A 22787-nucleotide genomic window follows, 5' to 3' on the forward strand; every position below is an offset into this window, starting at 1 on the left:
ATGAAGCAAAATCTGGTATGATTTAGGTCTTTGTAGTGTCCATATACTTTTGGCCACATAGTTAATAACTTTTTACTTCCTGGTGGGCTGAGCTTCATTTGGCAGGTGCGAAAACGCATGGAGCCGAAGTTTGTAGAAATGTTTGGACACTTTAGCTCAATTATTTACTCACTGTTCCTGTGCAACTTTTAGTTTTCCTCTTAATGTACAGACTTATCATGATTAATCGAAATTGCACGCTGGCTCCGTTACGTCTTTGTGCAGCCAAAGCCGGTCCTAGTTTGTGACCCCGGACACGTTGTGCTCGGAACAGTACTGGGCGCCCGGTCCGGGTCGAGAGGAGCCGGACTCCCTGGAGAGTGATAACCACCGACAGGTGCAGCTGAGCCCGGCACGGCTGCCCGGAAGTGCCCCGGGGACCGAGTGAGGCACCCAGACTTCCCTAACACCTGGACACTAAACCTAAACTCGACAATGTGGGACAACAGCACGTGGTAAAATGTATTTTCAGTCATTAGCCTAAATAAACCTGCATGATTTCACTCAGTTTCAATACAGTTTGTTTTGTTTGTCTTTGTGTAGATAAAAGAGAGCGTCAGACTTTATAATATCTTCTCTCAGATGACTTTCCCCCCATCTCGTGTAAACACATCATCACCAAATCATTTTGATGCCTTGAATCAGGATTAACTTCAAAGATGGCTGGCACTTTATTCATCTCACTCAAAATTAAAAATGGCTCATTTGAGAGAATCCAAACTCTCTCTCTCTCTCTCTCTCTCTCTCTCTCTCTCTCTCTGCCTCTCTCTTTTTTCCATTCCATCTGGTAGCTGCTAAAGATCAGAAAGTCTTCATGGTCCCACTACACCCGTGTTTTTCCTCCCTTGAACTGCTAATGCCGCTGTCAAGTGATATTTTCATATATTTCTGGGTATATGTGTGTGATTGCTCTCATTTCATGGCAGGGTTTCTATCTCTCATTCATCACCCCCCCCCCCCCCCAAAACACCTTTCCCTCACCATCTCCGGGCTTCACAGAGCAGTTCCATCCAATGCCGGTCGCTTTTTTTAATGGACACTGACCGCCCTCAAGCACATCAAGTGTGTCGCAAATCAAAATTTTCCAGCCCAGATGAAAACATAATTTCGGACTTTCAGTCAGAGGAGGACGGGAAGCACACCCATGACCCAGTTTACTTTGAACCGTCCTCCGTGCGACTGGAGTTGGAGAGGATCTCAGAGTTCGTTTTGAAGGCCCCGGTGGGCTCCGCAGAGTCAGTTTTCATAATCACCAACACAGATGCTGCGTCTGATCCCCCAAAGCCTGTTCCCTCTAACAAATGCATTTGAAGTAAGACATTGACAATTGTTCGATGATTACGGCCTTATGCTCGGGTGGGAGGGGGGAGTCACAGCGACTCATGAGGCTTCAAACAGCCACGGATCCACAGGATATCAGCAGCTAATGCATCAAGAGGGGGATGGAAGTGTCAAATGGCTGGTTTGTTCCTGTGGACACTGCATTCATCATAGTTATTGTGGTGCTGGCTCAGTCTCTGAGGCTGGCCGGCGAATAGAGAGAGTCCGTATCAAAACTGACACATCAGAGTGGAGTGGCTTATCTATGGAAATGTATTTTTGGAAAGCAGTTTTTACAAGTTATTGCAGCCAGCGATGAGTCGGAAATAATGCGGAGTGATGCTTGAACCTAACACTAAAACGACGCCATTGGGGGGAGAAAATTCATTCGCTGAATTGGTTTAGCCATGCCGGCTGTTGCCAATCCATTGTCTCTATGGCTACAGTGAACAAGAATTGCCCCGTATACACTGTAAATCACTAAGGAGGGAAAACAAGGCAATCTCATCTTCTGCAGTTTCCCGCTCTGTGTTATTGCATTTGCAATGCTTTTGATTCAGCTCTCTGTGGTGCCGTTAAGGCAAATGCAATAAGCGTTACTCCTGGGTGTTGATGGGAAATACACAGGCTTTTTTTTTTTTTTCGGTATGAATTGGAACATGCATTTTATTTGCGTGCATGCGGGCCCCGTACAGCATTCATGTGCCGGGGTCTCTATTCTCTGGTGTCCACTGGAGTAGCAGAGAGGCAACAACAGTGTCCCGGTTTGACTCGAAAGAGATCTGCAGCAAACAAGCTCATCCATCAGCAGAAGCGCACGGGGGGACAAAGGAGATGATGATGGTGATGATGATGAGGAGGAGGAAGATGAAGAGAGACGGTGGGGCGGAGAGAAGCCCGGCAGTGAAATACGACGGCCGTGGCATTTTCGGCACCTTTCTTTTGTCCTTTTGGGTGCTGCAGCTCAAAGACCTGAGATCAGCTCGGTTCTTGTCCAGTTCATCTGTAGCTTTGAATCTAAAAAGTCATGACATTTAGCGGAGTGCCATTTTTAACCATATTAACCACCAAAGATTCAGCATTTACACTCTGGAATTCAATTTTCTTTAACCCCTTTTCACGCAGTTTTTTCCCCCGAGCATTACGATTGTAAATCATTCTGTCTGACAGTATCATACATATTCTGTATCAGTTTGTTCCAACTCTTTATCAAACCCAAGACTTCATGTTTTTATGGCTGCGTCATCATTAAATGGAAATATCCTAGATTCTAGAGTATCTTTGGAATCTTTGGTATCACCCCCGTTTTAAATAAAGAACTGTGAATTTGAACAACAGCTTTCTACCAACTGAGATACCGGAGTGTGTGTGTGTGTGTGTGTAGTTTTGCATGGCTCCAAACACATTTCACAGACTCTCACATTACAGTTGAAATAGCGTTCTTGGTGATGTTTATTTATTTATTCATAAAGCACATTTAAAAAGAACAACAGTCGACCAAAGTGCTGTACAATCAAATATAGCGAAGACATAAAAACAATGTGCAGTAAATGCTGCAAAGACATAAGGATTTCATTTAACTCGTGTACTTTTCATTATGCAGCCAAAAAATCGAAATATATGATTAACTGTGCAGCCCTATTAGGACGTGCTAACAATTGCAGATAGAGCACTAGTTCAGACCTATGGCTGCTAAGCTTTGAGTGAACAATCACTTTTGGGGGAAGGGCTTTAGTCTGCAGCCAGTTCTCTGGTAGCGACTTGTCAATCACAAGGTAGCCCTGCCCTAAAGCATACCCTGCTTTATGGTCTGTTTGACTCTAAATGGACCATGACTTACTGAATGAACATCATGCTGTATTGAAGAAAACCTTGAAACTAGCGATTGAGACCATAAGATACAATGTTTACTGAGGGAATACATCAAGCTAGAATTAGGGTCATTTTCTCAATGACCTCCATACAATCAGACTTCTTATCGCAACCAGAGGAGTCGCCCCCTGGTGGCCGTTAGAGGGAATGCAGGTTTAAGACACTTCCGCATTGGTTTCACTTTCCAGAAGTGGAGATTGCAGCCTGGTTGATACTGATATAATTTAATTTAACGTATGTTTTTAACAGCTCGAGATTATGTTGGAAATAAGTATCCTCAGTTATCACCCGTTGGATTTAATCGGTTCTGTAGCTGCCTAAATTAGTCAAATGAAAGACCTGAAGATAGAACATCTTCATGAATATCCCGTCCACGCTAATGCCCCTTTTCCTCAACTCTGATGATTCATAGGCGACTACAGATGACCCACCAAAGATAGTGGACCGATCCATTAACAGCAACCCTCCAGATTCCACAGGAGGAAGTAAGGTGTGACTGTTAATCATTACGCCCACATTTATACTCCTCTCACACCCTGTTATCTAATTTACATTGCAGAAAACATCATTTTATCTCGCTTAAAGAGTTGTTGTTTTTTTACTCATCGCAGTTAATTATGTAGATTAATTGCTGGATTATCTGTCATTTCCATATGTGATGTTATATTAGAGACGTAGTCTTTTACTCTCGGCCTGCTGCCCAATTCGCCTCTGCAGAGGTCACATGGGGACGCGGCAGAGTCTTTCAGGTGAAACAGTGCTCTGAGTACTAGAGCTATACTCGGAAGACAATAAGATAATAGCTGCTTGTCCTTTTGATTTTATGTCTTTGTTTTTATGCACTTTCCTTTCAGAGTTTGCCTGAATTTGTCGCACGCAGGCTGGTGAAAGGGCTGATATCGTTTCCCTGAGGAAGCACCTGCATGGGCCACACCAGGTGAGACTTACATCTGGGGGTGTTCAAGCAAATACGGGACAAATCAATCCCGTCTGTTGGTGTAAACATGTGGTGTCTAGCTACTTCCCCCCCACTAAAACAGATGAGGACTGCAATAGCAGCAGCTATTTATGGGGGGGTAAAGGGAGGAAATCTGCAACAATTTGCTCACTGCAGGTACGCTCCGCTTTCAGTGTCCTGCAGGCAGTGGAGTCCTGCCACTGGAAAAGCTGTGGCATTTGGTGTGTGTGTGTGTGGGTGTGTGTGTGTGTGTGTGTGGCCCCCTAACCCCACCACAGGGTGCAGAGTCAAAATCCTTTGGGGGCAGCCAAGGGTACTTCCAACCGGCTGACATTTCTGACAGCCTCTGATAGAGCCCAGAGTGTTGAATTATTCATACCGGTGTTACGGGGAAAGGTTGCCATTTTCACAGGAGATGCTCCCCCCCCCCCCCCCTCCAGATGAAAAAATGTGGCTGTTTATCCCTGCAAGTAAATACAGTAGTGATGGTTAAGGACTGTGATGCCTTTAAGGCCAAACGGCAGCCCGTTCTCTTGTCAGCTCACTTGTTGAACATCTCTACTGCTTCTCTGGCCAGAGTAAAAACGTCTTGAACTTATTCGGCCTGGTTTTGTTTTTCAGTTTGGACAGTTTCGTGGAAACAATTGCCACGTAGCGGGCTGTTTGTCCAGCAATTTCATGTTTCATAATGGCTGTCTATATATGAATCTGACCATTAGATCCTCTTGTCTGTCTTACATCTATCTTTCAGAGGAGATACAACATGTTAATTATTACTGGTATTTTTGAACTTTAGAGAGAGAAACAATAGCTGTTTCCCCTTCCAGTTTCTATGCTAAGCTACGAAATCTTACCCTTCCTAAGCCCCGCCCCCTTTTGCTCTCTGCTCCAATAACCGTTGAGTAAGCTTGGAACCCGGTAGGACCTCGTTTAACGTTCCTCTTTTCCTGCTATACTCAGATGGTAACATTACTATGTAAGTCACGTTACAATAGTCACAGTTACTAGGAGAAACTTTCATTTTTGTGGATTGTTGAAGCGGTAGTGTTTCCGAGCACCAGAGTCCTTTTAGCAAACCTCTCATTTTACTGCAGCAGGGTCTGACAGTCTGCCACGCTCAGTCCTGGTTCTGGTTCTCCCGTTGCCTCCCTTCCCTTCAGCAGGCCCAGTAATACAGCCTAGGCCTCCAGCAGCGTGGTGTCGGCTCCCAGCGGAGCAGCGAGGCCAAGCTCTGCTCCTGGCCTGAGGAGGAGCCACTGCTGCCGGGCGCTGAAATTATTCTTTGAGATGCATAATTTTGCTCTGTTAAAATAATCAAAGGTGGGCCGTTGGGTCTAGTATCAGCTTTGTTCACAAGGTATATTTAACTCTTAGAAACCATTGTAATACTTATATAACTGATGTTTCGTCAGATTTCAAACAAAGTCTTGAAAACTGGATGATTTGAACACTTTCCCCTTTCTCTCGTTTCTGAGAAGTGGTACGCAAAAGTGCAATAACACTTTGTGACATCCAGATATATGAAATAATGTATCCTGACAAGGGAAAAAGAGCTTTACTCGTCAGATCTTCATTAATCCAATTCATGTCAAGAGGAGTATGAAAGAGTATTGGGAGGGGGGGGGTCATTGGAGCTCTTTGATTAAGGTCGGAATTCAGAAAAACGATCACGATTCTCAGTTAAAAGCACAAAAAATATCAGAAAAATTGGATGATGATATTACATAATGTCAAATAATGTATTTCAAATGGCCCTAATCCTCCTCTGTAGGACGGGGATTTGTCACTTAATTTATGTAATCCCCCAAACACAGACACAGCTGTAATAAATGTCTCCATTTAAAGATGAGGGGGAAATTAGGACGCGCATTTAAAGCTGAATTTGATGTTTTCCTGCACCTCATGTTATTTACATCATGGTTTTTCTTTGCATCTTGGCACTGCTACCAATCCTCATACACCATGAACTTCTGTCACAACATGTAGGTGAACTGAGATGCTCCATGGAAATATGTGTTGTGCTGATACAACGAGAATCCGGTTTGGGTTTCGTACTCGCTGTTTTTTTGTTTTGTCTCAGCAGACACTACAAAGCCCAATCAGCGTGTTCAGCGCCTTGCCCGTGGCATTCTGTCATTCATGACTGCGCCAGCTTGTGTTGCATCGTGCTCTGCCGTTTGTCTCCGGCGATGTTGACGTGAACCGTCGCCACGCTGCCGGGAGTCCTGTTTCTCGTCACGTTGCAGCTGGCGGATATTCTTCTGATGGATTCATAATCAGGGTTTAATTATGAAATGAGATTTGACGTCATGTCGCTGTCGCTCGCGTATCACACCCAACAAAATACCCCAATGCTAAAGGCTTTAATCATAACTTGTGTATTGTAATTTACGATGACGTGAGAGTCGATTCAGAATAAAGCCACAACATCTTAGTTGGTCTAATCACTGTGAAGATGCCTCAACCTTCCTAAAAACCCTATCTCTTTTGTTGCCTGGCAACAAGCTGCCACCCAAGGGTTCCCGTGATCTGATCTGTTAAAATAAAAACTGTCCCCGCTCCGCCACCACCGCCACCACCCTCCCCCAACACACAAATGTCTACATTTTTTACATTGCAATCAATTTGCAGCCACCGATCAAGCCTCCCTTTCCGAGCATTATCATCTTTAATGAGCTTTTCGAGCCAGGCTCGGATTTGTGCTCATAATTCAGTCTCACAAAGAAGAGTAACTTGTTATTGGCTGGAAGGACAGACGGTGAGGATGAGAAGAAAGGCATAATGGGGTTTCACTTCAGAGCGTCTCGGCTTTTCAAACACAAAAAGTTTCATATACGTATTGATGATACATTGCTTCTTCACAATGCCTTTTTAAAATATAATTTTCTTCTTGTCGCACCAAATTCTGCCGCCCGTCATCGACTCGTCCGCTTTCTTCCGCCTGCTTCTTTCTCTCCCTTTCCCTTCGGCGTGTTGCTGTTCACCTTTCATGTTTCATTCAGACACGAATCGCTGCTGTTGTCACAAACATTTGTGCGAGCGGAGCATCAAACACCGGCTGTAAGACATCCACATGCCTGCCAGTTATAAGATGTGAATCAATTAGAAGCTGAATTAAAAGCGAAAGAGTCACTTTAGCACAAAGAGCTAACAAAATGAGTCACGTCTGAGGCAAGGTCACTGAGCCGCCTCTCACACTCTTGGCAGCCGGCAGCTACTCCCGGGAACAACTTTTTTTTGCACATTCGCAGCTCCGAGTCATTAGCGATGCTGATAGAACCACAATTTAATTAAGACTGCTGCATTTTGGACTTGGATGTCACATCTGAAGATTAATAAGTAACATCGTGGCGGTATGCAAATAGAACAGACATGCCTCCGAGCTAAACTGGTGCGCTCTGCGTATCGCCGAAACGGAGCCAAATTAGCATGCTGGAACACAAGTGCTCTGTCCTCCCCCCTCCTAGCTTGAAGTGCTCGGCTCTACTTGTGGGCGAAAATATTACCAGCCAGCTCGCGTGCTAGAAAATAAATAAGAACTGGAGCTGCAGAGGGGCTGGAACATATGCAGGCCTTTGTGCTTTTGCTTGCAAAAGGAAAGGGAAAGGTCACGAGAATATTGCTAGGTCACTGTGGCTCTGATCCTCGCTCCTCTTTCGCTTGTTGCGTTTATAAATCAGGAGATTGGAGCTGTTCTATTCACCTCGAGTCACTCTGGACATCTGGGTTAGCGAAATGATCTCCAACAAACACCAATGAATGCATTTCCCTCCTCATAAAAACATTTGCTAAATTTTGATTATGTCGGGAACCTGCATCATATATGACGGTTTTATTAGGAGAACTGGATAGCATGTTCCAAGAAGATGCTCATTGAACACAACATCTGAAAAGTTTTGTGCAGCTTTGCTCGAGCCTCGAAGGCCCTCTGCACATGCACATTAGTGTTTCTGCCTCTCGGCCCGTAGACTTTACGTTGAGATGATGTTACAAACATGAACATTTTCTTTCTAGGCCCTGGGGTAAGTTTCGCAAATACAAAACCTTCATGGGTTAGAAATTCACAACACAAAAAGAAATAATTGACATGTTTACAGTTCAAGGCGTCCTGTCAAAGGTTTCACAGAGGCCTCTTTTAAAGTGGTGGTCTATGGGGCAGTACTGCAAGTGGCAACTGGAACAAATTGTCAGCCAAGCTGAGTGGTGGCTACTATTAGCGCGTTAGCGTTTCCTTTAGACCCGCCTCATAGCCACTCGATCTCAGGCTCATTCACACGAACAGAAGGAAAATAACTCTGGATTTGGACATTAGTGCATTTTACAACTTTTAGGACTTAATGATTTAAATAAGGCCTATTCAAGTGCTCATACTGAGAAGTTGATTAACCTAAAAAAATATATGATCCGCTGATCTGCGGACATTTCTTTCCCTATGTTAAGTATTGTTGGCCCAACGGCATCAAGTTGCAACTTTACGATGTAAAATTAGCTTCAAAGCCGGTAGCGCTTCTTGGGGCATGTTTTTTTCTCTCTCTACCTGTTGCAGGATAAATGTAGTTTATTGTCTCCTTACTGCCACCAACTGGCGATCAGTGGAAGAGCATGAAACCGTGAGCAGGGATTCATATCTTGTGTGCATGAATATCTTGTGTGCATGTGCTGATAGAAAAATAAAAGGAAAAAAAACAGACCCATTCACACGCTACCTTTAAACGACTCATATTGGTAGTTTTCTAATTACAGTTTGCTTGAAATCATTCCTTTGGACAGCAGGATATTGTCAAAGAAAACACTGTGATCATATCTTCTCCATTCACTATACTGAAAGTATATAACACTGAATTATCACCCAATCCTAACAAACATTATTCTCTAGATATTGTCTCAGTCACAGTCATATTGGAATACTTGATGACTGCTGAGCTCCCTCCAAACATCAGCAACCAAAGCTGAACCACACTTTTTATTTCGTTTGAAAGCACACACAGAGCAAAGTAATATTCCTTTTGAATCCCTGTTGATTCCAACAACTAAAGGATCACACGCCAACCTTGAGTCTCCATTCCAGCTCGTCATGAAGAGCTTCATAGCAGGACACACTTTGAGCTGCTTTTTGTCCGCCTCCTTCACCCAGAGGAAGGCGAGCTGCTCGTGTAAAAAAAAAAAAAAAGAACCTCTGTGTTCCCTCGGTCCGTTCTGCTGGCAAAGTCACCTCGACAGTTGCTTCAAAGCAGCGTCTTTTAATTTTCCACCGCCACATTAATGCAAAGGTAATTACGCGTGCAGCATGAGAAAAACAAGCAAACAGTGTTTGAGGAAAGGTTACGGTTGGAAGCTAAACCGCCATAATTAAGTCATTAATCTGGCCAGACGTAACACGTTTCTCCCATAATGCTCTAGTTAGGTGTCATTTGTGCCTGCCTGCTGTTTCGGTGTGCTCTGATTTGGATGATTTACAGTGCACACTTTGTGTGTGTGTGTGTGTGTGTGAGAGAGAGAAAGGGATTATTTTGAAGTCACGCAAGCTCTTTTAAATGTAACTCATCGGCTTTGATGTTTTTTGTATGTCCAGTAAAGACAGGAGATTAATGTGTACGCTTGGCATTTGTGGTTTATTTATTATTGTTTCTTTTTGTTTTTCTTCTTCTCTGTCCTTTGGATTGTTGGAAAGTGAACATATATCATCATTAAAGCACGCCGGTGATGCCCTGTATTTGTGACTCCTGCATGCGTCTATCTCTCTGCTTTGCAGACGTTTGGCATCAGCAATTGAGCGGGACCAGAGCTACTTCCACCACCTGCAGGAAGAGGAGGAGGAGGAAGAGGAGGAAGAGGAGGAAGATGAGGAGAGGCAGCGGATGAGGAGGGAGGAGCAGCTGAGAACACAGCCGCGAACGACAGCGATTCAGACGGGTGAGGCCACGACTCACATCACATTACGACTCACATTCTGGCGTAATTTGTCAGTTTATCCTATTTTTGGAGAATTTGAAGCTGCACTAATCAATATTTTTATATAAAAAATGTACCAGATGACTAAAAGGGGTTGCTCCTTGTGACCAACACACAAAAAAATGAGCCCAGTCAGCATTTATCAGCCAGCAGAGTCAGATATTTCCCTCAAGAATTGGTGGGGACCAAAAACAAAGCTAAAAGAAGACTGATTCACATACGAATTGACTGTATTAACTGTATGAAATGAATGTTGCATCGAAACGTAAATACAGGTCAAACATACAGTTGCACATGTGACACTGTAGGCGCATATCACATTATATCCTCTGGATTCAGGTCTCATTCAGCAGCGCACACATTGTGGTTTAACAACAGGACGGACTGATGTTTAAAAAGGCCCAAAACACGACTCCAAAGGAGCGCTAGTGTTGCTCTGTATCTGCTGGATGTGTAAAGAAGCACCTGAACACTTGATCGACGTATCAACTCTAAAAGGCGATAATACTTCCGATCTTCCTGCGTTCACAGCTTGTTTTGCTGCCCTAAAGTGGACCAAAAATAAATAAAACTATTGCTTTCGCAGAAGAATGATCCCATCTCTGTTCCTCTCGCTTTTCCTCCAGTTTTTTTGTCCAAACAAAAGAAATCTCTATTAGAATGTTGAATATTAATATCAAAAACACAAATTTTACTGATGCATTTATCCGTTCAATATTTATTTTTCATTTAGTCGTATCGCAGAATTTCATGTGACATTTGATAAAAGTATGTTGTGGCCTATGTTTGAATTTCACAGGAGATTCGCAGAGCCTAAATATTGGTTTTGCAGACATGAAATGATTCGTTGTAATATCTCGTTTGAGAATCTTCAGATTAAGATCATAAGATTGAGCAGAAAATATTCATATTTAAATCATTAATAGCAGCTTTGAAAACATTCATACATTGAATTCTTAGCAAACCGACACGCAAACTAAGATATACAGTCAAATCTATGTGAGGGCATTCAGTTAATTTAATGTTACCACCTAAAAATAACCCATCAATGCCCATCACATCATGCTCACAGCACTGTATCTCCGCTGTGTTCAGGTGGCCTCTGCCGGCTGGTCGGGTGCGACTGAAGCACTGCCACGCGGGAAGAAGAGCCACTCAGCACGACCTTTCACCCCTGTCCATCACTCCCTGACCTCCCCTCTGCTGAGTGAAGAGTGAAGGTAAGGTTGCGACACACCGCACAACCTGCTCCCTCAACAATATTCAAAATGGCGTCCTTTTCTTAACGAGCCGCATATATCTGCTCGAGTGTTTTCTGGTACTCAAGGTTAGAAGCTGTCGAAGAGCTTCTTCTTTTTTTTTTTTTTGCAGAACCCGCTCGGCGGCCTCCATCCGAGCAGCTCGACGGCAGCAGCGCATTCTTTACTCGCAGCGCTTCGTCCTTCAGCCTGTCACTGTCAGTAAATAACCCTCAGATATATGGTGCTCATGCAACGCTGCGCTGTACGTCACCGTACGTACGCAGTGTAGGCTTATTTACTCTGCAGATAACAGAAGAAGGTCTTCAAGGAAACGTACGTATAATGCATTATGGACATAGGCTTCATAGAAACCTGTCTTCTTTATCTTTCTTCTCTCCAGTTTCTCTCTCTTATTTTAATAATTGAGAGTAGTTAGCTGTAACATCTGATATATTTGCTCCGATCATAAAGATCAAAGCGGTGTACAGGAGGAGCATATGTTGTGATATATTCTCTACGCCCTGTAGAGGCCTAAAGAAAAAGGTAAGATGTTTGAAAAGAATGCGATTGTAAGGAATCACTGCATTTATTCCACCCTCTTGTGTCTGCCAGTGTTCATCCATTTGATTCATGTCAAACAGATGTGTTACTACACTTCAGCAAACATCAAACAGAGGAAAACAAACAGGCAGATTGCTGAATATTTAATGCAAAACATCTGACACTGACAGATATTCGCCATGCTTTCATTTTGTATTTCTTTCATACGGCGGACTCCTTTGATGCCCCGTGAACCGGAGCTAACCTCTCTGCAAAAAACACGTCAGAGAAAGTTTTCTCTCACAAATCTGCCTTGTTAGAGAAACTCAGGTGTTTGCTGACAATAAACACACACACACACACACACACACACACAGAACTCTGGTTCACAAAAGCAACATTTAGTGGTTTCTGCCCTGCTTTGATCTTGTCTGGAGGATTTGATGCCAATGCTGCATACAATCCACAAGTTCAGGCTTTTGAACAAATGTAAAAATACAGTATCACATTGGGCCTCATGCAGGGGAGCCGTAAACAAACACATTTCCTCTATTTGTCTGTAAATATTCTTATTTTTTTATTCTTTCTCTTAGGTGCATACAATTTTACGATTTCTTTTACTTTTTTTAAAGAAAACATAAAAAAACGCATGAGTATCATATCATCAAATTTAGATTACTATATGTTTTAGAGTGACTAAAATGATTGGATTATTAAATTGTGGGCTAAAGAAATATTATTGATCCCAATGAAGACGATTAAAAACGCTTGGATGATATTGTGATTCTTACACACTGCTATTCGCCAGCACAGACGCTCTGGACAATCCTGTTCACATTTAAGTTGAATTAACAGTACCTCCATTTCGGTACTGCTGAAGTTCTTCTTCTTGTAGCCTTTTTGGGTGGAAGCCGCACGTCTCCAATTTATGATGAAGTGGGATTCATCATTCAGCATCTGGAGGTGGCTTCTCTTATTCTTCAAGAGGGAAATATAGGAACGATTGAAGAGAACTAGAGCAGTGGCCGGTTCGGAGTGGGCTGATTGCTTGGCCACTGGAAGTGCTCATTCCAGGGTTGTCGAGAACCGCTCATTGCTCTTTAACTCCAGGGAAGGGAGGAAGAGTTTGGTTGTAATGTTAGTATATCCATCATCCACGCACCAAAAGTGAACTGAGGGCAATGAGCCGCAGGCCTTGAAGCCCCGCTCTCCGTGCGATGTTTATTAATATAGAAAGTGTACAAATTGCACCAAGTGTGAAGCAGATTGGACGGACTGTTGTCGAGATATGCGAATGAAGCACACGCGTAAACACACCGAGATTCCTTACTTTATAGTCAGATGATACTGCTACAGCAGACATCATATCTGCACATGTCCACCTAAATGTGGTTGCAATATCATAAATCGTTCAGGAGACATTCTTTTTCTTTTTTGTAATATAAGCCCTGCCCATATCATCTGAGCAAACTTTGAGGTAAAACTGTAAAACTGTATGAAACATAAAAAATCTGTGACGGCAACTTTTGTTCCGGAGATGATCGCTACCAAATTTAGTGACAACTGCTCAAAATTTGAAGGCCGAATAGCGGGAGAAAAAGACCGATTCAGGATGGCGGACAAACGATTTACACGCAAGCGGGCGTGGCTTAAATACATAGATTCGTGTCAAGAACAAATGTTGTTTTTGAGACTCCCAATTCAAACGTTAAAGCGCCACCATCTGGCCACATTGCACCACACTGAACAAAGCACTACCGTGGGTCTCCGGCAGCACACCCACCAGGTGTAGATCGGACGAAACGGTTCTGGAGATATGCAAAGAACACGCAGACAGACTGATTCCTGGCTTCAGACGAGACTGCCTGAGGCTCGTTATTTCGTGACAGGTGTAGTGTGTTTGAGGAGGATATAATGGCAAAGCAGGAACATTTTAGATTTCAAACTAAGAGATACCTGCACCGGCAGTTCCCTGAAGAGCTAATATATGTTTAGAGGAAATCCTCTGTGTTTTACATCCGTCTGTGCACCGTTCCACGGGGACACATCTACAGCCCGTGTTTATGATGCATCACCTCCAACTCAACATGCATTTTCCTCCGACACTGCATTATTTGCCGCTTCCAGAATGCAGCCTTGTTTTTCTGGCGAGACCTCTGGAAAAATAACAACCCCATTGGAAGGCCTTTACCTGACGTCTGACGGATCCTAATCGAGCAGACAATCTAACGGCCTGGTCGATAATGAAAAGAGCTCGGAGCGACCCGGGACCAAAGCAGAATTTCATATTGTGTTTGATGTGTTTGGAGAGATCATGGGAATGGATGCGGTCGTGAGGCCTCCAAGCGTGAAAGTGTCGGGGTGATGGACGGTGCCGCTTGACCGCAGGTGAAGCCGTAACCGCGCTTTTAGAGAGATGCCATGTTTTTTTGCGTTGGTTGCAACGACAGCAGCTCTCGTTCTGAAGAGTCGGGCCTCTTGTGTCCCGTTTCCATCCACTTCTTTTACACGCAGCAGAAAACTTGACTGGAATTGAAGGGTGTTCGGTGTGATTGGTTTTGCAGTGTCTATTTTTTGCCAGTAGAGGGGGCAATCCACCATTACTTAATGTAGTCTGTTACGCTTGCAGGATGAAAGATACTGTCTTTCATCCAGCAAGCGTTCTCTCACTGCGCTTTGAATGCAAACCACCACCAGAGGGCGACATAACTCCTTTATCGATCTGGAATTCATATTTCATTTTTATTTCACCTTCAATCTCTACGCAATTGCGTATTCAGCGTATAGACCAGGCCGGTGTAATGTTGAAGTTCCCCCATTGAGTGTTACCCTCCTGTTAATATGATAGCGCCCCCCCTGGGTGGTTAGGGTGAGGGATAAGGGTTAGTTCATGTTCGGGTAGGGAGACGGAGAGACAGTATTCGACACAACACCGGCAATGGAGACAGATACATTTAACTATGGACAAAAATGCAATCTTGGACCTGCACCTAAAAAAGGGATTATAAAAAATGTGTCATTTTTATCCTGTAAATATGAGCTGGATAATTTGACGTGCACTTTTTTGGCTCGCTGTATCTGTATCTAGACGTTGACGCTCTCTGTGTTTGTGTGCTGTTGCAGGAAGATCATCTACCATCAGCTCTGCTGTCTTGAGTCGGCATGCTGGAGGCCCCGACTCTGGATCGCCACGGCAGAGTCGGCCCGCTCGCTGCCTGCTGGGACCCCAAGTAAGTTGTTCTGGGGTCAAAAGGTTCTTCCCACCCACACACAACCTTCCAGTGGTCAGTTAAAGCAAACACTTGAGGAAGTTGCTTTCTAAAGCTGCCTTCGCGGCAATACACCTAATTAACTCGCCCAACTCGTTTTGCTCCAACTACCAAAATACAATTTAAACTTTTTCGACTCTGGTGGATAATGTTTTCAATGCACCTTCTGTGAAAGAGTTTATAGACATCGCGTCTCATGATTTCTTGGTACTCAAGTTAAAGGCCACAACGGTGCATCTGAATAGTTCTTTTTTAATTTTGCAAATATGCTTTGAATATTTGTTAAAACATCAACTGTGTAATGTTTATGCTTATGAATGAGTAATCCTGTGTTCATCGTTGACAGGATAATGGTGCGAGCAATGAGACACCAAAGCACACAGAGCGTTGGGATAATGTCTTCACACTACACATACACAATACATTAACCGTCATTTACTATTTCAGAGTGATTCCACCGCCTGGAAAACACAGGAGTGACACATCCATCAGCGATCGGGCTTGTTGCAGGCGCTGACCTCTGCACGCTGACCGATGAGTAACTTCTGTCAAACCCGGCAGTGTTTTTAATGCGAGCCACCTGAAGAGACGCTGCGTCTGTACTGTGGAGGTGCCAGTGATGAAGGGTGGCGGCGATCAGGAGCCGCGGGGCGCGAAGCTGACAGTGCTGGATGAAATGTAAAAGTCCAAAGCTCCGGAGGGGGTCCGGGCTTAGCGAGGAGATTGCATTCTTCCATCTTCGCCCCCCCCCTCCCTCCAGGTTTCAGCTCCTGTGATATTGACCCACCACAGGGTGTCGAGAGTGAGGAGACGGAGAGAAAGTGCAGAAGCAGCAGCAGCTGCGTGGTGCTTAAAGTCACATGTTTAAACCCACAGGATTGATGTTACTTTGCATCTGTAGTCTGCCGTGATTCCTCGAAGGCAGTTCTTTCTTTCTTTTTCTTTTTTCCTGCCGTGATATTGATCTATGATGATCTTTGTGCTCTCCAAGTATCAGAGGAGACCTGGACTCAGAGAATAGATTAATTCATAAAGTGTAAAGGCGTACCGCGCTCGGTCATAATGGCTCCTTGTAGAATGTAGTACAGGCGTGTTACTGCACCCGCCCCCCCTCCCCCTGTAAGCCTTGAATAATTGATAGAAAAAGAAAAGGAAAGAAGGAAGGAAAAAGAGCTACAAAGAGATTTTTTTTTTTTGGTACCCAAACGTCGCCTCCAGGGCCTTCACTCAGCTTCAAATCCAATTTCCCAGAAAGTCTTAAGCTTTATGGAGCAAATGATACAGCTGAGGCATTACTGTACAGGAAGACAAGGAGCGGATGAAATGAAACATTATCACAAGGTTACGACACTGCTGGGCTTTCCAGCAGGCGGGCAGCTCTGATGCCGGGCATCAATCTAAAGCGCCGCACACGTTTTTTAAGGATAAGATGAATTATGATTTTGATAATGGCCGGAGCGACTCTCGAGCTGTCTCTGCCCCAAAGGCTGGTTTTTCGACTAGTGGTGAGTCGCAGAAGGTCGGCGTGCTGATGATTGTGTCACAACAGCGGCGATTATTTTCCATTCGCAGAGACCCTGACCGAGGCCGACCACGATTAAGCTGCTGAAAAAAGAACGAGCCATTGAGAACAGATGGGAGCAGTTTGTTTCAACCAAGGTATCCCTCGCTCTTATTTACTTTTTAATTTTATATTATATCATTTATTTTATTGTTATTCTTTATTATTATTATTATTATTAATCATATTGCCAAAGGTTTGTGGACATGTCATCATCGTACTTCTGTCTACTGAACCCAAGTTCCAGTTAACGGATGAGTCTGGTGATTTTATATTTTCTTTACTGTCAATAAATCCCATCAAAAGACCAAAATAACGACAAACTTCTACTGAAAACTATTGTCTGTTAGGCCAAAGTCTTTTATATCTTCTACTTCTTCTGCGTCACAGAGCTCCATTAGTTGTCCAAAATCCATTAAAACACATGAATGAGCCACACAGTTGCACTTGCAATGGCACACTAGCAATAAGTGGGCAATTTCTTTTGGAAATGTTGAAGCGCCAACGTACCTCCATCTTACAGCCATTAGCAGTTTCGCTGCCTGTTATTTACGGTATAGTTATTTATGGGTGGAAGGTTGGTAGGATTAATGATTTCAACTCAGATGTGGATGTTTTCATGAGGAACGCAGCCTTCTTGTACAGAGAGATGTTTTATTTCAACCTTGCTGTGGATGTTGCCTTGATGGAATCAAATTACAGATCTGTTGGAGATTTAAATTGTGATGTGGTGTCATGATTAAACTTAATGTTCACGGCAAACTGAATAATAAGAACATTTAAAAATGGCTCTTCGGGTTAAAAAGGTATAGCTGATGTTTAAACGTTAATGGTGTCCTACATTGTAGCAACAGGTTTGGGACGGCCCTTGCATGTCTCAAAACCACATTGCCCCCCCGAGCACAAAGTGATGTTCATCAAATCTGGCCAAACGCCTTCACAGGTGTAATGTTCGTGTGTCCACATACTTTTTGGCCATGAAGTTTATTCATTGTATCCGTGTGTCCCTCCCCCGAGTTCTGGACAAACTCTGATCTCAGCAGAAGGTCGGATTTTGCCGAGAACTTATCTGTCAAAGTCCTCCACCTGCCACGCTGGGCAGAAAGAGAGAAATCCTGGACTGTGACACCCGGCTTTACCGTGCACACACACACACACACACACACACACAAAAAGAGAAAGTCAGGTGCAACATGCTCGAGCACTAATAGACTCTAAGCCTTAAATCATAACGCACAGGCTCATTTACTTAAACAGTCAAACATGCATACTTACGCTCACCGACTGACTCAATGAGCAAAACGCATCTTCACACACACACACACACACACACACACACACACTTTTACTCCTTAGGGGATGGCAGTGTGTGGCAGTAGAGGACATTTGGAAAGGTTGCTGAGGTGTTGTGCTTCCTTCCACGCTGATAATTAGGCTGATGGGAGCGTCACACACACTTCAGGCCCTGGCAGACAGGAAGGAGAGGGGGGGGGGGGGCACGTCTGGCTCCTTTCTGTTGCTCATATGTCGTCCTCACTTGGTAGATAGATCTACCTGTGTGTGCATGTGCCAAGCGGCCGCATGTCAGCTTGTCTGTGTGTGTGTTTGTTCTCCACAAGCAGCTAGTCTGAAGAATTTGATTTAAGCTTGAAGGAGAACAGATTCTAGCTTTTACAAAAAAAAAAGCTGTTCTTATAGAAAAGTTTCACCATCACTGGGTTATTTCGTTGTTTGCTGGTCTGCTTTGACTTTTCCTCATGAATAACTGTCCAAACGCAGATGGCCAGACCTCACACTGGGATATTTCTAGCATGGAGAAAATGGAGCTTGATGGAAAAACACAACATTCAAAAGATTTAAACCATCAGAAGTTACCGCCAGGTTTTTGGTGAGTCCCTCAGAACTCATACCAAGAGCCCCCATTCTGTGCTGACATTCAGCAGAAAAGGGGGCAATTAAAGATTCTGCGTTGACAGGAGCCTCAATGGATGTCAATGAAAGACGGCCGTTAGAGGCGCTGTGATTTGAGTTTTAGCCGTTAGTGACAGATGTTTGTGCAGAAAGCGATGCTGTGTTTTCAAGTGTCAGTGAATATGTCAAAAGTACAATGAAGCGTTTTTGATGAGAGAACAGGTCGGCTCAGCAATAAAAGAGAACTCATCATATAAAAGATACAATTAGATGAAAAGACAATAGTAAGATATGGTGACAATGATAGGATGACATGACAATGAGATGAAGGGCTGGAAAATCAAATATCACAATATGTTTGACCAAATACCTCGATATCGATATAGCGACGATATTGTAGGGTTGACTGGTGCTTTCACAAAATAGTTACACGGTGAGATTTTTGTTAGATAATCATCATGATGTGGATACTATGACTGAGTGGGTAAAGGAGAATAATAGAGCAGTCTTCACTTGAATGTAATGCAGCCTTTAAAACAACATTTATGCCATATTAAAATATCCCAAAACATGGACGATATCTATAGTCTCGTATCACAACATCGATATGATATCGAAAGATCGGCCAGCCCTAATAATGTGTACGATAAAAAATATAGCGCGTTACACGTGTGGAAACGAGGATTGTGCGTAAAGATAAGTGACAGTATCTCCAACAGTATCGCACAAATGTAGTGAGGAAAAGGAACGAGATAAATAGGTCAATAAATTTATTCAAATACAGCACAAGGGAGGTGATTGTTTGTGGCCTAGATAGCAGCGGTATGATGATGAAGTGCATTCTTATGTGTGGTTTTCCCGAAAAATGTCAAACTTTTGACTGAAAGCAACAAGCTCGTTTCAAAAGACAACCTGGCAAATGTGAGGAACAACGAACCAAATAACCGCTGCAATCAAATGCAGCGGTTGAGATAAAGTTATCACACCAGAAACACAAACAGCTGATCACTCAATACTATAACTCTGAGCAGTTTAGTTTGGCATTCAAACAATAAATCATGAAAGCTAAAATAAAATATAAAAGAGCATAAAACTGACCAAACGTAAAAAAGGTTAAAAAAATACACCACATTTTAATTAAATCTAATATAGTGAAGATAATGATGTTATTCCACAGTGGATTTCTCTTCACTGATACTCCACTGTAATCTGGCAGAAAAGCTTTGTTGTACTGACCTCTATGGGTTGAAAGTACAATAGTTTGTATAGTTGCATTCTGTTTTTTAAGACGATAAACTAAACGCATTCTTTCTTCTTTTTTTTTTAATCTACTCTCGCTCATCCCAAGCGCCCCTACAGCTCCTCTGCTCGCCTCCCCACCTGCAGGAAGTCTTCCTTCACGAGCGTGGCCTCCCTCCCTGTCCTCACCCCCGTCACTGTGGGCAGCAGCAGTGTGTCCTCTCTGGTCCAGGTCGCTGAGGAGGACAAGAGGGGGACAGACCAACCTCCCGCAGAGGGTAAGTTGTCGAAATCGGAAGTTTCAGCATATATGAGAGCTGTACAAACGAGCTCATGAAAGCAAAAATAAGGGCTCCTCAAAGGGTTACATCTTTATGAAAATGAGGCACGGGGGGGCGGGGGTAATGTTAATACCCACAGTCATAATTCATTCCCTGCATCCTAAGAGTAACCCACCGTTTTCCCTCACCTCCAAAAAAAAAGCCATTAAGGTGGGACATGTCCACCACAGCCTCGTTCACACGTAGTTCCCGATAAATTACTGTGAAAAACCTTTCAGGCACCGCTTGTGATTTTCACTATTGCATTCAGGAGCATTTCCGTCGTGCACCTTTCTTAAACATGCCATGTTAATGCTGGAATAGATGGGGCAAAGGACAGTCCAGCAGATGGCGGTAATGCAGCACTAATGGATGCTAAGTGACGTAAAACCCATCAGAACCAGGCCTCAACCTCCGGTTCTGAAAAGTGATGCCGGTACGGAAGTGTCTTAAACTTGCATTCTCTCTACTGGCCGGCAGGGGGCGACTACTCTGGTTGCAGAAAGAAGTCTGATTGTATAGAAGTCTATGAGAAAATGACCCTCAGTAAACATTATGTAAACACGATATGTTTACCAGAAAACATTTGGGCCTCTGTAAGTGGAAATTGTCTGAAAACTGCGTTGACATGATGTCTTTCTGAAAAATGACGTAATCTTTCATTTATGAGAGACATTTTGACTCTTTCCTTGTTCTTGGCATGACACTGAAATGCAAAAAACAACAACACCAAATAATCATTGAAAACATACCGAGCACATCCTAAACGTCTTGACTTCTCATGTCACAAGTCAGCATTAACTTTAAGTCAGCATCACACCCTAAATTAGACCTGGAAGAACAAAAGAACCACCAAAGAACAATCTCTCTTCACAGAAACAACCTCGCTGTGAAGAAAGGAAACTCAGGATCTGTTCACGCGCTCACAGAAAACTCAGCCCAGTTGTCATAGAAACAGCAGTTTGACACGAACTTATGATCGCAAAGCCTTAAAAAGTCACTTTATTCCTGCAGCTAGAGAAAGAGATAGCTGGCTACCGAATTCCCTGTCCAGCCTCATGAACACACACACACACACTGTCTCTCACACACACACACACACACACACACACACACACACACACACAGACCCACCACCTGCTGAGTCTGAAATGGAAACCAAAATAAGAGCTGGGTCTGTTCCACTCACTACTCAGCTGTGTGATCAGAGCCTTTCTGCCGGGGCTCAGCCCTCCTGTACCTTGCCTGCGCTGACTCCCAGAGTGCACTGCTTCAGGGCTTTTAGACCGGAGCTATTAATTAGTCATCTGATCCCCCCCCCCCACACACACACCCCGCCTCCTGTAGATTACAGGTTTCATATCATTACCTCCTGATGAAAGACTGCTCAGCCAGCCGTGGCTGCCTGAGTCACTGTCAGGTTGTTGTTTTTTCTTTTTCCGTCTCCATTACTCTCTCTTTCTCACATATTTATTCCACTCCTCCCTCCCTCCCTCCCTCTTGCTCTAATCATAAAAGGAGTCCAAAAATCAAAGGATTAATTCAGCGCCATTGGTTTAAAGCAATTAACTGCTGTTCAGGCTAATCCCCAGAGTTATGTCTGAAATCCAGAAATTGGCCACTGGAGAAGCGCCGCTCTGCCCACACTACATTGTTTTGCCTGGTACATGAATTTGAAAGAGGAGTTTTAGACTCTGGGAAAGAAAAATAAGTCGTTTTTCAAACTCTTTGATGAAAAAAGGAATCGTCAAACTTTGAATGATTAGGTTTATTTTGCATTCCAATGCCTCCCTCAGTAGTTTTTTAGTTAATCTGCCGCATTCATTTGGGATAATTACAATAAGAACTCTATTTATTCAATGTAAAACCAGCCAATTTGCAAAAGTTATTGGCTATTAGAGTTTTGGCTGCAGGTTTTTGTTCAGCTATTCCTCATGAGAAATCCTGCTATACATTTTAATAAGCGCCTCGTCGGCCCGATTTGCCACACTGTGATTAATTTTGTCACAGCTCATAGAGAAGTTGAGTGGTCTAGGCTGGTATTTAACAGTTTAATGAATGCTTTATGCTCTCGGGAAGCTTCGTGAAGATTTATTGTGTCATCAGCGTGTGTGACATCTACGTAGAAACCAGCAGCTGATCCTTCAGTGGGATGACATACACTAGATAAACGTGTTCATTTCATGGTGTAGTAGCAGCATGTGAACACCAGGGGGAGCTGTGGGATTAGATATGCAAACACAACACATACAGAGATATATTTGTTTTGATTTGTGGAAATACATGCATTACAGTAATACAATACACAAGATCTAATCCGTTTTTTGCACAATTTAGCCAATTTACATTTCTATTATTTAGAAAAAATAGCAATAAGCATTCATAAGAAGCACACAGGAAGGTGCATAAATTGTTACAAAGGACGTAATACTCATTATAAAAACAGAAGAAGAAAATGTTTAAAGAAATCAGAATCTGGGCGCATCTCAATCATCAGGGAGGAAACAGCTAGAAGCTCTGTGTGTGTGTGTGTGTGTGTGTGTGTGTGTGTGTGTGTGTGTGTGT

The 22787-nt window shown here is 43.4% G+C and overlaps 1 protein-coding gene across 1 annotated transcript in view; it reads left to right on the top strand.

Moving 5' to 3' along the window:
- LOC116384584 (coiled-coil domain-containing protein 60) overlaps nucleotides 1-22787 on the top strand; it is a 27145-nt gene continuing 4358 nt past the window's right edge. The window contains 13 exon segments of the mRNA XM_031849389.1: nucleotides 1-15; nucleotides 314-423; nucleotides 1128-1260; nucleotides 3644-3721; nucleotides 4088-4168; nucleotides 8204-8211; nucleotides 9942-10102; nucleotides 11214-11361; nucleotides 15046-15079; nucleotides 15082-15167; nucleotides 16778-16850; nucleotides 18732-18736; nucleotides 19996-20180. Of these exon segments, the coding sequence (XP_031705249.1) occupies nucleotides 1-15; nucleotides 314-423; nucleotides 1128-1260; nucleotides 3644-3721; nucleotides 4088-4168; nucleotides 8204-8211; nucleotides 9942-10102; nucleotides 11214-11361; nucleotides 15046-15079; nucleotides 15082-15167; nucleotides 16778-16850; nucleotides 18732-18736; nucleotides 19996-20180 (1117 nt within the window).

Source organism: Anarrhichthys ocellatus, unplaced genomic scaffold (genome assembly GCF_004355925.1).
Source record: "Anarrhichthys ocellatus isolate YVR2014 unplaced genomic scaffold, GSC_Weel_1.0 scaffold9, whole genome shotgun sequence".
NCBI lineage: Eukaryota > Metazoa > Chordata > Actinopteri > Perciformes > Anarhichadidae > Anarrhichthys > Anarrhichthys ocellatus.